Source organism: Equus caballus, chromosome 23 (genome assembly GCF_041296265.1).
Source record: "Equus caballus isolate H_3958 breed thoroughbred chromosome 23, TB-T2T, whole genome shotgun sequence".
NCBI lineage: Eukaryota > Metazoa > Chordata > Mammalia > Perissodactyla > Equidae > Equus > Equus caballus.
Genome location: NC_091706.1, coordinates 34,424,434 through 34,439,229, shown reverse-complemented (window position 1 = coordinate 34,439,229; position 14,796 = coordinate 34,424,434). Strand labels below are relative to the sequence as shown.

Sequence of the window (14,796 nt, the reverse complement as noted above, 5' to 3'; positions counted from 1 at the left end):
TCTATTTATTTAACATCTATAAATACAACCACTTTGTGCATTGGTACCTGCTTGAGAAAGGGCTTCTCAAGTTACTGCCATAAACTGAAGCCGGACTATGGTCAAGGCTTCTGTCCAAAGTTGGGTTATCTACTTTGTGAATTGATTTGTAAGTACAGGAGTGGGCTCTGCACCCCATCTCCACTATTCCAGGGAGTCCCCCATTCTCAGACATTGGCTTGAGCCAGGAGTCAAAAAGGAGAATCTCTGCCTATTTCATGAATGTGGACCTGGTTGTACTTGGAGGATGTTACCTGTTATAGAAAATTGGAGTGTGAGGGGCTGGGAGACAGGATGACATGGCATTTCTTAAAGGGAAAGACACCACCACCCACCCATTTCCTTTCCTAACAAGCTTCAAAACCCAAAGTCAAGTGGAGCCAGGCTGTGCTTGCGGTTGACTCAGTGCTCAGCCATTGGGGGGGTGCACCTCTGCCTCCTGCCCCCTCCATGGGCACCAACCCTACCACCGTGTGCCCGGTGAAAGGGCACAGCTTTTCCAGTCACAGAGGAGGATCACTCTTTGGTCCAGGGCATATTAGTTGCTCCGTCAGCCTCGGATGAGTTCTCAAGGCCTATTTGTAGCATCAAAGCAGAAGGTATTTTGCATGATTCCTTTGGGTTTCTTACTCGTCCTTAGTGCTCGTGAGCATGAACCAGTGAGGGGTTCCTGGGGACTTTGGGGTGAACCTGAAAGAGCCCAGGCTCTCCAGTCTCTTAAAAGGGTGACCCTGGGCCGATCTCTTACCATTTCTGAGTCTCAGTTTCCTCATCCACTTGCCTTGTCATGTGGTTGCTGAGAAGATTTTTAAGAGACAATGGGCATAAAAAATCTTTTTAAAAATAAAAGCTCATACCGTGTCTACCACTGTTAGATGCACGGTTTACAACGTTCTTGCCTGTGTCTTACTCTTAAGAAACATTTAGCCCTTAATCTTAACCCTACCTTATCAGGCAGCAGTTTTCTAGACACCCATTTTTTTTTTTAATTTTTATTGCTTTAATGATAGGTTACAATCTTGTGAAATTTCAGTTGTACATTATTGTCTGTCAGTCGTGTTGTAGGTGCACCCCTTCACCTTTTGTGCCCACCCCCACCCCATCTTTCCCCTGGTAGCCACTAATCTGTTCTCTTTGTCTATATTTTTAAATTCCTCATATGAGTGGAGTCATACAGAGATTGTCCTTCTCTATCTGATTTATTTCACTTAAGATAATTCCCTCAAGGTCCATCCATATTGTTGCAAATGGGACGATTTTGTTCTTTTTTACGGCTGAGTAGTATTCCATTGTATATATATACACCACATCTTCTTTATCCAATCATCTGTTGATGGGCACTTAGGTTGCTTCCATGTCTAAACACCCATTAATAAAAATCTGATCCCCTTTCCTAGATGTTCGAGGGTTTTCATTTCAGCCACTGTGATCCATGTCCTTTGGCAGTGGTCTCAGTCCTGGCTGTGCTTTGGAATCACCTGGGAGCCCTGACAATATACCTGGGCAATGAAAGCAGAATTTCTGGAGGTGAGGCCTGGGCCATGCATAGTTTCAAAACCCTCCCAGGTGATTCTACTCAATAGCTAGGGTTGAGACCCATAGGGATCAGGAAAAAAAAAACCTGCCAGGAAATAGTAGACCCATTTCCCTCCATAGATCTTTATTTACCCAAAAGAGGTAAAATAAAGAAGAGCTGCTTACTAGGAAAGGAACTTTCCTTCTGCATCAACTCTAGCAGTGTCTTCCATCAAAATGAGGCTTTTCTGGTCATTTTAATAGCCACCATAGAAACCATTCATTTTGTGGCTAATTTAGATAAAGTGTGCCCCCGCGCCGCCCCCAGTTTTCCTTCTTGAAGAGATCCTGTAGTAGTTTAGGATCTAAAATGGAAGCCCATTTCTCTGACCTCTTGGCCCTGAGCAAGCCCTCTCTCCTCAGTGAATGTCTAGGTACGCACTGGGTTGGCAATATGAAACAGAGACCGCCAGCTAACAAGCAATCAGGCAAAGCTGGGGGCTGAGCCTGCCCGGCAGGGGCACCGCAGAGAAGAAATGCACGGGGAGTTGGCCGAGGGGTAAGGTCAAGGGTTTGTAAGTGCTAGAAAGATGGCTCAGGGGTTATGCTAATTCAGAATTGACTCGTAGCCCTCTGGGGAGGACGAAGGAGTCTATAGGTCTCATTGAGTAAAACAAGTCTCCTTGTTCATGGGTCAGGAAAGAGTCTTCACTTAGGTCCCGGAAGGCTCTGGATTCCTGGAGTCACTTGGTGTTTATAGTCCATAAACAGCTCTGACTGACATGGAGAGTTGGCCTGAAACCTGTGGCAAGTGCTGCTGTAAGGGGTGGATGTGCCTGTCAGGATAACTGTCCCAGGACCCTCCCACCACCCCAGGGAGGGAGCCGTGCTGGTACCTCTCCTCAGCCGAGTGCGGTGTTGTGCACTGAGCCCGCGCACATCCCGCCCTGGGTGTCAGCGCCTGACGTCCTCCTTCCCTTTAGGTCACATGCGGGTGAGTCTTGTTTCTGAGCGAAGATTAAGGGAGAAAGGGGGAGCTTTCTCACTGTTTCGTTCAGGCTGCAGAAGTCTCATTCTTCTGAATCCTGGAATTCCAGAAGTTTTATTGTTAGGAAGAAAGAACATCATATCTTTTTCAACTTTTTTCCTCCACCAATTGGATTTTTATAAGGACACAAGGAATGAAATCAAACAACCATAAATCCAGAGAGCACCTTTCTGGAACAACTGGTCCCCTGCATGCACCTGCCCCAGGATCTGTCTTTTCATCAGTCTGCTTTCATTTAGGCCCATTTTTGCATTTCAAGAACAGACGTTGAACTTTTATTATCTCTTTCAATCATTCTTTAATATTCCATGGCCTGAGTACAGGTTTTTTGGTCTTCTGTGTATTTTTTTAAATTGAGATATAATTGACACATAACATTAATATTAGTTTCAGGTGTACAACATAATGGTTCAATACTTTTGTATATCGTGAAATGTTCACCACAGTAAGTCTGGTTAACATCCATCACCATACATAGTTACAATTTTTTTCTTGTGTTAAGAACTTTTTAGCTCTACTCTCTTAGTAGTAGATCTAACTTTCATACATATAATACAGTATTACTAACTTTAGTCACTATCCTGTACATTATATCCTCAGGACTCATTTATTTTACAACTGGAAGTTTCGTCAAAAGGTACAAGCTTCCGTGTATTTTTTTTTCTTCTCCTCCCCAAAGCCCTCCAGTACATAGTTGTATATTCTAGCTGTAGGTCCTTCTGGTTGTGGCATATGGTACGCCACCTCAGCATGGCCTGATGAGCAGTGCCATGTCCGTGCCCAGGATCTGAACCGGCAAAACCCTGGGCCACCAAACTAGAGCGTGTGAACTTAACCACTTGGCCATGGGGCCGGCTCCCCCATGCATTTTTAACTATTATTTTAAAATTTAGGTTCTTTGTTATCTAGATTATGCGTGTGTATGTAATTTTCTGTGAACACTGCCAGAAAATCTTGTGGGTTTTTTGTTTTTGTTTTTTGCTGTTGAGGGTCCCTCACCCACAGGACAAAAACCACAGTGCCTCGTGGAGCACCCGCTCCATCCCTGCTTGCTGAAGAACCACATTTAGGAAGAGTCACTGGGATTCCGCCTGCAGTGTGCTGCTTTGTCTCTGAGCTATGATAGTCGCTTTTTTTGGAAAAATTAATTCATCCTTTCAAATATTTATTTAACAAATAGTGAGTTTCTACCATGAATCATATATTAGGGAAACTCAGGCAAGAAACTTGTGTCGTGTACTAATGTAAGAAATAATTGAGTTTCCCTGAGTCCCTAGTTTTGTTTTTTTCTTTAGTTGAGGTGAAAGTCATGTGATATGACGTTAGCCATTTGAAAGGGTACAGTTCAGTGGCATTCAGTACATTCAGGGTATGATGCAACCATCACCTCCATCTAGTTCTAAAGCATTTCATCACCTCCAAGGAGACCCCGTACCTGGTAAGCAGTCACTCCCCGTTCACCCGTCCTCCAGCTGCTAACAACCACTTTTCTGCTTTCTGTCTCTGTGGATTACTGTTTGCTTTTTGACTAGTGGATTTAAAAGATTATTCTCCCGCTCCTGAGCCAGGAGACTGTGTGGGTGAGTGGTTTTCCCCACTATCAGTGGGTAGCCGTGTCGCGGCAAAGGCCAGCATGCAGTAGCCCCCAGGGTCAGATGGCCGGTCTGTCGAACATGCTTCCTGACGCCAAGATGCTTTTCCTAGGATGGTTGCTCCTGATGTTATTCCACTGCCGCACATCTACGGAGCACGAATCAAAGGTGTGGAGGTGTTCTGTCCTCTGGACCCGCCGCCTCCCTATGAAGCTGTGATGAGCCAGATGGACGAGGAGCAGGTACTGTCCGTAGAGTTTCTCTTTGATACGTTGACCGCAAGTACGCAAATCAGCACATCACACACAGAACAAGGGGGCGACGGTGCCCTGCAGATCTTTGTAAGTTCACTGGCATCCAGATGGGGATTCAAATGAATATCAACAAACGTCCCTCTTTTTTCCTGTGCTGCAGGGATCTTCATTCCAAATGCTGGAAGGATCAGAAGCTTCCAGCAGCCTGTTGGAACCGATCTGCACACCAGTGACTCAAGGTAATAAATACGTCGTCGCTGCCCAAACTCATGATCCAGTAGATGAAAACATAATAATGATCTGCATGGGATTTTGTTGGAGGTCAAATATCTTGGAGGAAAACAGTTCAAGCTACATCCTTCTTTCCAGGTGCAAAAATACTCTCAACTCTTAGGGCTTACAAATGGGAGATAATGTGTGATCAGAAATAAAGGTATCCTTAGAATCTTTTATGAATAACCAGCTGCTGCTCAGAGACCTCTGAAATGGATTACAGAGTTGAATTTGGCATTCCTGTGTTTTCCCATCTAAGATTTTCTTTCTCCTCTTAAAGGAAGATGGGCTCTTTTGGGGGGAGGTGGAAAAAAGAGTTTCGTGTATTGCAGAGTGATTTGCTGTGAGATTGTGCTGTCATTTATAACCTAGGGCCTAGGTCATGCTGCCTTAACACGTAGTGAATTCTGATTTTCAGTCCTGCATTAAATACTAGGGTCAGTTTACATTCATCCTTGTCATTTAAGGGAGCCTTGGTACAGCTTTCTCTCTTTGGAGAGGTTTTAAATGGCCCAGAGAACGGTCCACCAGGAGAAAATTGCAATGCTGATGAATAATGGATCAGCTTTTAGCTATTTTGGATGGAGGTGATTTTTCAGCAGCACCCTCAGGAAGGGCCTTCTGCTCTGTTCACCTTCCATCTTAAGTAGAATTATGCAACAGTGTTCTTTTTCCTAAGTGTTTATAATACTCCATTTCCTTAAAAAACTCCCCCACACCACAACTCAGACTCACAACCGATTTGATTTTCTTTTCGTGAGCAGAAGCCATCCAATTCCAGAGCAGTTTGACTGATCCATTTTGTGGCCACTGGCTGTTTACGTTAGCTTTCTGGGGGTTTCACAGCCCGACCTGCAGACCCCTGGTCTGCAGCCCCCAGGGCAGCCACGTCCCCTGTGCGAATATTCCCTTCTGCCGAACCAAGCTCATCCTGAATTGTCGGAAGCTATAAAATGGCCAGGCGCTTTCCAGGGCTGCCCCAGGATGCCTCACTGGAGGAGATTCTAAGCACCTTTAGGAAAAACTGACATTTTGGCAGAGCTTCTTTATTTTACTCTTGGCTTTAAAGTTTTTGTTTGTTTGTTTTAGGTTGTGGAGGGGTGCTTTGGAAAGGCTGTATTTCCCATAGTGCAGGGAAATAAAAACTTACGGGGCCGGCAGCCGAAGCCGGGGTTGTTAACTGTATCACCCTCGCCCCGGCAGGTTTGGGCTCACCCTGTCTCCTGCCCAACACTTTGAAGGCTGCAGCTGGTGAGATAATTCTCCTCTTTTAAATGTTTCTCCTCTTTTTTTTAAAAAAAAATTTCAGGTGGGGACATTCCTAACGCACCTGGAGAAGAAAGCACATTCATATCAACTCCCAACACAAACCAGCTACAGCCCGCGAGAAGCCGGAGGGCCCTCCCGCCCCTGAGGACGCGATCCAAGAGCGACCCTGTGCTCCATCACTCTGAGGAGAGAGGTGACGTCCTTGCCCAAGCTCTTCTGGGCTTTTTTGACTCAGTGGGCCAGGTGAGAGCAGGGGGCTCTGGCCAGCCCAGGCCCTGCAGTTCATGAGATCACCTGAAGGAGTTAAGAGGTCTTGAGAAAATCAGATATTCTACATGCACGCTAGGAGTATGTATCTGCCACATCTTTTAAGGCTGGTAGGGTGTTTTTCTTTTCAAGTCATTGTCATCAAAAGCGTTAGGTTGCACACGTTACCGTGTTAGGTACTACACAAAGAAAATAATGCAAACCTAGTTCTGGCTTCTAGATGCTGGCAATCTTGTGGGAATAAATATTCTTTCCCGAGGAGAAAGTCAAAGGGGAGGTTTTTTTAACTCCCTCTTCTATAATTTGATATTACTTATCTCTTTCCTGTGTATGATGAGATTGAATTATTCAAATCTGACCTTGTTTTAAGAACTTTGGGTAGAGTGAAACCCTCACACCCCATCTCTCTCCCTCTCTGTTTTGAGTTTGTTTGTGTATAGATGTTATTTGAATAATTTTAAATTTTAAAAATTTAAAATAACAGCAAGTCTTTTTTCTGAATATATGAGTACATGAACATCTCCAAATATCTCTTCATTGTAAACAATCTTACAAAATAGAGAAGATAGAGGAAGAAAATGAAAATCTGTAATCCCCCAGCACAGGCTTCTTTCGGTGACCTGTTCTGACACGTGGCCTCTGCTCTCCTCAAGCTCTTTGCAAATACAACTTTGTAAACCCTCTTACCCTGCGCTCTCTGGGGCCTTATGTCACCCCCTGGCGGTCTCGGTCCCATTGTGTCCCTCTGACAGCCTGTGTTGTTTGCCGCAGCTCTGGACTGACCGTGTGGGAGCCAGAGGGAACACCCCTCTTGTCTCTACATCGGCTTCTGAGTGCGGAGGAGTCCCACTGCCTGGGACTGAGCCTGCCCCGGCCATCCCAGCGGGCCGGCAGCCTGGTCCCTTGGCTCCCCAGACCCGTCTTCACCGTGGGTTCCTCTGCCCTACCTGGCAAGCTGAGGACTTGAGCTGGCCACCTGCTGGCTTCACCGGGAACTTAGTTGTCTGCACAGCATAGGGAGATCTTTCTGGAAACTTCTGTCATTCTGCAGCGCTACAGGGGCGAAGACCACTCATGTTTACCTGTTAGAGTCCGCCATTGTGGAAGGGACCAGGTTGCGTTCAAGTGACTGTAGTCCCTGACTCTGTCCTCACACACGAGTGTCTGTAGTGAGTGTTTCTGGAAGACTCCGGCTCTGTGACATACACGTGGCACCCTGGGAGGACAGTTGCTAACCCTTGTTTAGAGCTCCTCATGCCTACCTTTCTCCAGAAGAAAGGAAGTGCTCCCCTTCCTCCACCTGTTCTCCCACCCCTGGCTTCCTTTCTTCCTTGAATATCTAAATCCTGCTTATCAGGCCTTTGCAGACTGAGATCTCCAGTGTCGTGTACACTGAAGGCTGCTGGCTGGCTTATGAGCCCGTAGAGACCAGGCCTGAGTTTCACTTCTCCCACTTGATGGTGCAGTAATGTTCTGCCAGACCTTTTCCCCTTGCTCCAATAGGTAGTCGTGGAAATTGGAGCCTGCAGTGGATTTGCCAGGCTCTCTGTGGACTTCCGGAGTGATGTGGAATTTTTCTGCCTAGATTTCTCTTTCTGTAATAGTCAACCATAGAGCCACCTCACAGCTATGGCGTGAGCATCGGTAATGTCAGTACAGTGCCCCTGAGGATGTTTAGGACAAAGGTACAGTCACGGTGCACAGAGCATTCCATTCACCCCCACAAGTCATGTCTCTCTTCGGTCCATCTCTTTAAGTGGCTCCTTCATCCTGCCCCCTTGGAACCTCCTTTCATCCGTCAACCATGTTTGTTCTGCTTGCCCCATCCATCCATCGGTCACCACCCATGACCCTGCTGCTCCGTTGTGGTTTGCATTCTGGGTGTTCTTCTCTCTCATCTGCCTTTACCTTGGAGGTTGTTTTATGTTTTATTTATAAAATGTTTTGGGACATGTCCTGTTGGAACTACGCTTCAGGGAATAAGCTTGTGTCATAGTTGTTTTTTTCTTTCCTTTTCCTTCTGCAAGATGGAAAGCAAGATGTGCATGGCTGTAGCATTTGTCGGGTGGTTTCCACACTGAGTTTAGTGGTCTGTGCTGTTTCCGGTCCAGCTGTGCGCCCGCACGGCCATGGCCAACGGGTCTGTGTTGTTTGTCTCGCCCACAGCTGCCCCCGTGCTCAGCTGTGAGGCTGCGACTCAGACTGAAGGAAGGTCAGATCTGGCCGCGGTGACCTTGAGGAGAGGCTTGCGATCCAGAGCTTCGCGATGCAGACCGAGGTCTTTGATAGATTACAAGTCTTACGTCGACACCAAGCTGCTGGTGGCGAGGTTCCTGGAGCAGTCCTGCAGGATGAGCCCGGACATCCATGAGCTTGTGGAAGACATTAAAGCTGTTTTGAAGTCTGACGAGGAGCACATGGAGGAAGCCATCACAAGTGCCAGTTTCCTAGAACAGGTAGTTTTATTATTCTTATCGGGTGTGAATCAGATAACTTGTTTCCATGGTAGCGGAAGTGGCTTCTCCGATTTCCTGTCCAAGGCGCAGTAAGTTCATGGCCAGTGTATCAAGGGAAATGGGGTGAGGAGGTCTGGGGAGGGAGAGAGAGGAAGCTGGAGCATTTTCTCTTCAGCTCTGGTGGCTTTTCTGCAGCCTTCTTGGTCCAAGAGAAGAGAAGCCAATTTTCCTGGGATGTGGAGGCATGCCTGAAAAGAAAAAGGTTGCAGCTTAGTAAAAAAAATCGAGAGGTACTGGCAGCGTGGAACACATTCAGCATTTGATTTCCTGAGTTGAAAGTTTCCTTGATGTGCCATATCCTTTCAGCCCTTTGGCAGTGATGGGCGCACATGAATTTCCATATTGGCAAGATTCCAGGAGCTTTTCACATTCCCATGAAATATTTGGTAAGATACGTTAAGCTGATAACACTTAAAGGAATAAACACCTTTTCATTTCCATAGATTAAAAAGTACGAAGTAATCCCCTAAACTGAAGCTACCCAGTGAAAAGATAAAATGGGGCATGTAACGTAAGCCATGTGGGTGTCAGGTTTCTTGTCCTCGCTTTAAAGCAAGGGGTTGGACGAGGTGGTCACTACACCTGTTTTTCTGAATGAATGGAATTTCCTCCTGATGAGAACGGGGGATGGGTCACAGCTTTAATTTTCCACCTCTTTTACAAGCGATTACTGGGGCCGGCCCCATGGCCTAGTGGTTAAGTTGGGCGTGCTCCACTTCAGCAACCTGAGTTCATGGGTTTGGATCCCAGGTGCGGACCTACACCACTCGTCAGCCATGCTGTGGCAGTGACCCACATACAAAATAGAGGAAAATTGGCACAGATGTTAGCTGAGGAACAATCTTCCTCAAGCAAAAAGAGAGGAAGAGTGGTAACAGATGTTAGCCCAGGGCGAATCTTCCTCAGCAAAAAAAGGGGGGAAAATAATAAAAGTGATTCCCTTTTAGCTTGTTGCTCTGTGAATGTGGGGTGGTTGTCGTGGCGCTCAGTGCACAGTGGCTCACAGGTGTCACCTGGCTGTGCCTATGTGCATTCAGTGCCCAGCAAGTACTTCTTGAGTTGAATTGGGCTGGTTTTCAGGGTCCTTACCAGCTACAGGATCCTAGGTAAATTTTTTAGGCAAATTGACCAAATCCCCTTCTCACCCTCCTTCCTATTGCCCTTTCCACCTGCTGGCCTCTTCTTACAGAATCCAGAAGCCAGATTGTCTCCCAGTCCCTCAGGGGATGCAGGGGAGCAGAAGGCAGTCTGATCCCTTGCATGAACCGTGGACCCTCTTGTTTGCTTTCTAAAAGACCGGTCAGCCAGTGGTCCTGGGTCAGGCTCAGTATCCTGCGTAGGGACATTTACATTCTCGTGTCCCTGGTTACGCCAGATGTCATTCCCTGTCCCCTTCCGTCCATCCAACCCTAAGAGCCCCATAATCAGGAGCAAGCATTCTTAAGCCTCATAATCAGGAGAAGCATAGCCACTTCTCAACGGCTGCCGAGCTCTGGGGAGCTAAGGGCTGGAGCAGCCACCAAGCCATTAGTCTGGATCTTCTGCAAAGTCTTGCTCGCTGGAAAATAGCTCTGGGGAAGAAGAACAAGCACTTACAGTTTAGCAGATGCTATCGCTCTGAATGTTTGCCAGGTCTTTGCGCCCAGACTGGATAAAAGGTCAGCTACTGGCCTTGTTGCAGTAGGTTCTGGCCATGTGCTGGGGCCTTCCCGGACCTGACCCCGGTGGTGGGGATCATAATGCCACACCCATCCGCAGACAACGGAGGCAGGGACAAGGAGAAGGCCCTTTATTTCTGACTCTGCGCAGCTTTGCACATTTTCTCTTTCTCTAGTATTACTAGAGTACGTTTTTAGATCCATTTTAATTTTTACCAATATCAAAACCGTTTGTCTTAACTTACAATAGTCAGCATAGATAGAACCACAGTCAACATCCGTGAATGTTCCAATTTTCTTCTTCTTAATCAGGAGACCAAAGACAGGCCTTAAAGACAAATATAATAATAAAGCATTAGCAAAATTTCATGTCCTATCTTTTGGGGGGATTAACTTTTTAATGATCTTAAAATCTCAGAATGGTACAAACTAAAGTTCATCCCAGTGATAGTTCCGTGATGTTAGGTGGTAACCAAGCACCTGCGTTTTTCCCAAGGGGCTAACAGTGTTACAGGTTGTATAGACGTGACTGTGCAATTTGAAAACATTGTATGTACTGGACAATTCTACCCTCGTCAATCCCAGTTGGATGAGAATTTTCCCCTTTTTTGGACATGTTTACAAAGTAAGTGATATTATGATCCAGCCACGTGCTGCAAACCAATGTTTTAGTCAATGACAGACCACATATAGAATGGTGGTCCGGTAAGATCAGTACCATATAGCCTAGCTGTGTGGTAGGCTGGACCATCTAGGTTTGTGAAGTGCACTCTGTGGTGTTTGCACAATGACAAAATCACCTACTGACGCATTTCTCAGAAGGTATCCCCATTATTAAGCAATGCATGTCTATATTTAAAATTCTGTATTTGGCACACTGAAAAATAGATCCAGCAGGAGAATCATTCTTAAGAGTTTTTACAGATAGATTGGCCTAGTTTTTATGTTGTTTATTGAAGGGTTATCAAATCAATTAGAAGCATCATTGGTTTTGGTTGACATTTTATAAACTCATTACCAGGTCATAGTCCCAGCCCAGTGGTTATCAAATTTTCAAGTACATTGGTATAATCTGGGTTCTTGCTAAAAATACAGGTGCTCGAGCCCCGTTCCAGACTCAACGTGTCAGAATTGCTGGGGGCGGAGCTGGGAATCCATGTTTCTGACAAGTTCCCCTCCTGTCTAGTGATGTGTAGACCCCAGTGAAAATCACTGGCTTAGACCATAGGGAGACTGGAAAAAAGTGATGAGAAGAATGTTAAATATAAAGCAAGAAATTACCATAGGCAATCAGTGAAAGGAGGCAGGTCTGCAGTTGGAACAATAGAAAATGTGGGGAATTTCTTAGGAACTTTAGAAAAGATGCAATGTGTTAAAAATACCTTTGGAATTCCAAGTGGGCTCCACTTTGGGAAAATACCCTTTTTTCTTTCCCAAGGCAACTGAACTAAACATGTCATGGCTGGATTTAGGAGGGAGGTCAGAGGACCATGTCTGGCGGTGCTTAACCTCTCCCCACCCTCTTTGTTCTCCCAAAGATAATGGCCCCGTCGCAGCCCAGCATTTCCAGGGCCCACGTGCTGCCCTCGCGGAGACAGCCCGGCCTGCTGCACCTGCGGAGCTGTGGAGACCTGAGCACCTTTGTCACGGTGGGGAGGCCGAGGGCCGAGAGGAGGCCCCGGCGCGCCGAGGCTGAGAGGCCACACAGCCTCATCGGTGTCGTCCGAGAGACTGTCCTGTGAACCTGTGGGGCTGGGCTCCTGCATCAGCCTGAGGAGCAGGAAGGAAGGAAGACGGGCCCTGGAAGGAGGAAAGCTGCTCCAAGGGGATGGATCCCCTTCCTTACCATGTAGTTTCCTGGCTGGGAGTTGGGGTCTCCCTCTGGGAACTCCTCAGAAGGGGGGCACTCCAGAGGACATTTATTCCCACTCTTTGGCTCCCCTTTGGGTTGCCTAAGGGCATTCGAGGGTGAGCCGGCAGGTTCTTCCAGGCTCACTGGCTTTGGATACCCTGAGCTGGAGGCTGAGAAGACAGCATCTCTCCTTCCGGTGAGGGTCTGTGCCCTGGGGTGGGCGGAAACTGGGCTCATGATTCTTCGCCCACCTCACCTCCGATGGCTCTCTTCCTCGCCGAGGTCTCCCTCATTAGAAGGACAGATCTGCTGGGCTGCTATTTATAGCAGCCTGCGGCCTCCGCTCCTCCGAGAGAGAGCAGTTGGCACGGAAGCAGGATGATTAACCCGATGTTGTGTAGCTGGCAAGCCTCATTTTAGGTCACCCTCAAATCACACTCTCTTTAGGAAAAACGAACCTTTTTTCAGCGACACGTTGTAATGAAAGACATTTAGGGAGAGAATTCTTGTTGATTCCGTTTATTCATGCTTGCAAAACTAGAGACGGCTAAGGCAGAACTGAGAATAAAAATGTTTCCTTTGGACCTCTGGGCTCGCCGGGCGATGTTTGTTTATGCGTAGGCGTCCAGGCCTTACCTGACGAAGGGTTTGCAGCTTGGAGCAGTGGTGGTCAGGTGGACAGGTCCGGGTAGGCCACCAAACCAGCTTAATCTCCAACACACCGGACCCCGCGGGGGTAACAATGCATCCTTCATCCAGCATTTGGCTGACCCGGTTCCGGGAGCTACCTTCTAGGGGGGCCATGAGTACTAGAGGCTGCTGTGACCACAGCCCGAGGTGAAGAGAGAGGTGAGAAGAGCTTCAGGCTGGATTTTAGGCTGACAATCAGATACCATGGGAGAGTTTTCAACAGGAGTGACCGATTTAATTTACGTTTTCAGGAGATCACCATTCCCTGTGGAGAAGGGTTTAGGTGAGGATACAGGATAAAGTGGGGATGAGGAGCTGAACAGTGGGTGTACGATGAGAGGACCGCTGTCCTTGCTGGGCACTGTCTGGGCTCCAGCTGCTGTACTGGGGGCTTTACACACTCTCATTTCACCCTCACAACAGCCGAAGAGGCTGGAGCTGTGATTGTCCCATTTTACAGATGAGGAAAATGAGGTTCAGTAACTTGCCCAGGGTCACTCAGAAGTTAAATGGTAGAGATGCCATTCACGCCCAAGCGGCTCGACTCTGGAAACCATGCCTCGACCTCCCAAATAGTAGCAGATTGCCATTTCATGTTTCTAGGAGAAGGTGGTTGCTAAGACTTGGAGCTTGGCTCAGAGAAACACAGACTCTCCCGGCTCCAAGCCAGCGAAGCATGCCGGCGTAGGAATCAGGGAGGCGCCAGGGACTGAGGAGAGGAGAGGGGAAGGAGTTGGAGGAGTGAGCTGGGTGAAAAGGGGGCTGTAGAGGAAGATCTGGAAATGGAGGAGACATGGGGGGCTGTCAGCAGGCTGGGGTCTGGCCCACTTTCCTGGGGTGAGCTGTGTTTGTTGGGGAGGTTTATAGGGGCTTCCCAGAATGACGGTTTCTCCATTCTCATCCACCTGTCCCCAGGCACTGAATTTCCCGTGGGAAATGAGCAATCTTCCATTTTAGAAGTCATTGCTGTCAGCTGCTCCCTGGGGGCTGGCCCACTCCCCTGCCCTCTTAGAGGGTCTCCACTGTGTTATAAGCCCCGTGCCTCACCCAGGCTCTCTGACACCCAAAAGCCCCCACGTATCCCAGTCTGATTGCTCTCCTCCTGTACAGATGCTCATTTGCCCCCAACATAGTGTCACCAGGTGAGACCAGGGGCCCTAAGCCCACCAATTTGCTCCTGCCTCATGGCAGGGGAGCAAAGGACTGGCCTTACCCAACTCAGGCGCAGCCTGGCTTTTCTCACTTTTCTAGGCTTCTGTTTTTCCCCACTTCGGGAGGGCATTGTTCCAGCTGCATCCCTTTCCATCTTCCCTTTTGAACTTATGACCACTCACCTCCAACTGCCACCACGGACCTTGCCATAGACTACGAAGATTCAGGGAAAGTGGGTTTGCACCACAAGTGTAGACAGTGTCTGCTTCTAGCCTTGGGGGAGCAGTCCCAGAGACGGTCTCAGCCATCCTGAGGTAAGGGAAATGGCCAGCAACAACCGGAAGAGGAAAGGGGAGCATAAAGATTGAAGGCATCACTTGACACATATCAGGAGAAAAGTAGGGACCTGTCTCAGCTTTGAAGAATTGACCCTGCAGCCTGGGGAATGTCCCATGTATTTTTATCTGAAAGTATTGGCAAAGTCAGAAAACTGACCTCTGTCTTGTTTCTCAGACTTTAAGGAATATTAAAGTAAAACATATATTTATATATTACAATATATTTTATAGCATGTAATACAATATTTTATATATATTTGCCTTGGGAGGGAATTTAGAGGTCACACAATTTGTCTCCCTGTTAGTTTGTCTGGGTGTAGTATATACTTTAAA

The 14,796-nt window shown here is 47.4% G+C and overlaps 1 protein-coding gene across 2 annotated transcripts in view; it reads left to right on the top strand.

Annotated features, from left to right (window-relative positions):
- The window catches only part of ENTREP1 (endosomal transmembrane epsin interactor 1), a 61,929-nt gene extending 49,062 nt beyond the window's left edge, over window positions 1-12,867 (top strand). For both annotated transcript variants that reach the window (XM_070249081.1, XM_005604967.4), the window contains 5 exons: window positions 4,307-4,436; window positions 4,609-4,687; window positions 6,031-6,183; window positions 8,424-8,713; window positions 11,970-12,867. In XM_070249081.1, the coding sequence (XP_070105182.1) occupies window positions 4,307-4,436; window positions 4,609-4,687; window positions 6,031-6,183; window positions 8,424-8,713; window positions 11,970-12,173 (856 nt within the window). In that variant the 3' untranslated portion in view covers window positions 12,174-12,867. The remainder of the gene's footprint in view (window positions 1-4,306; window positions 4,437-4,608; window positions 4,688-6,030; window positions 6,184-8,423; window positions 8,714-11,969) is intronic.
- The last annotated feature ends 1,929 nt before the right edge of the window (window positions 12,868-14,796 follow it).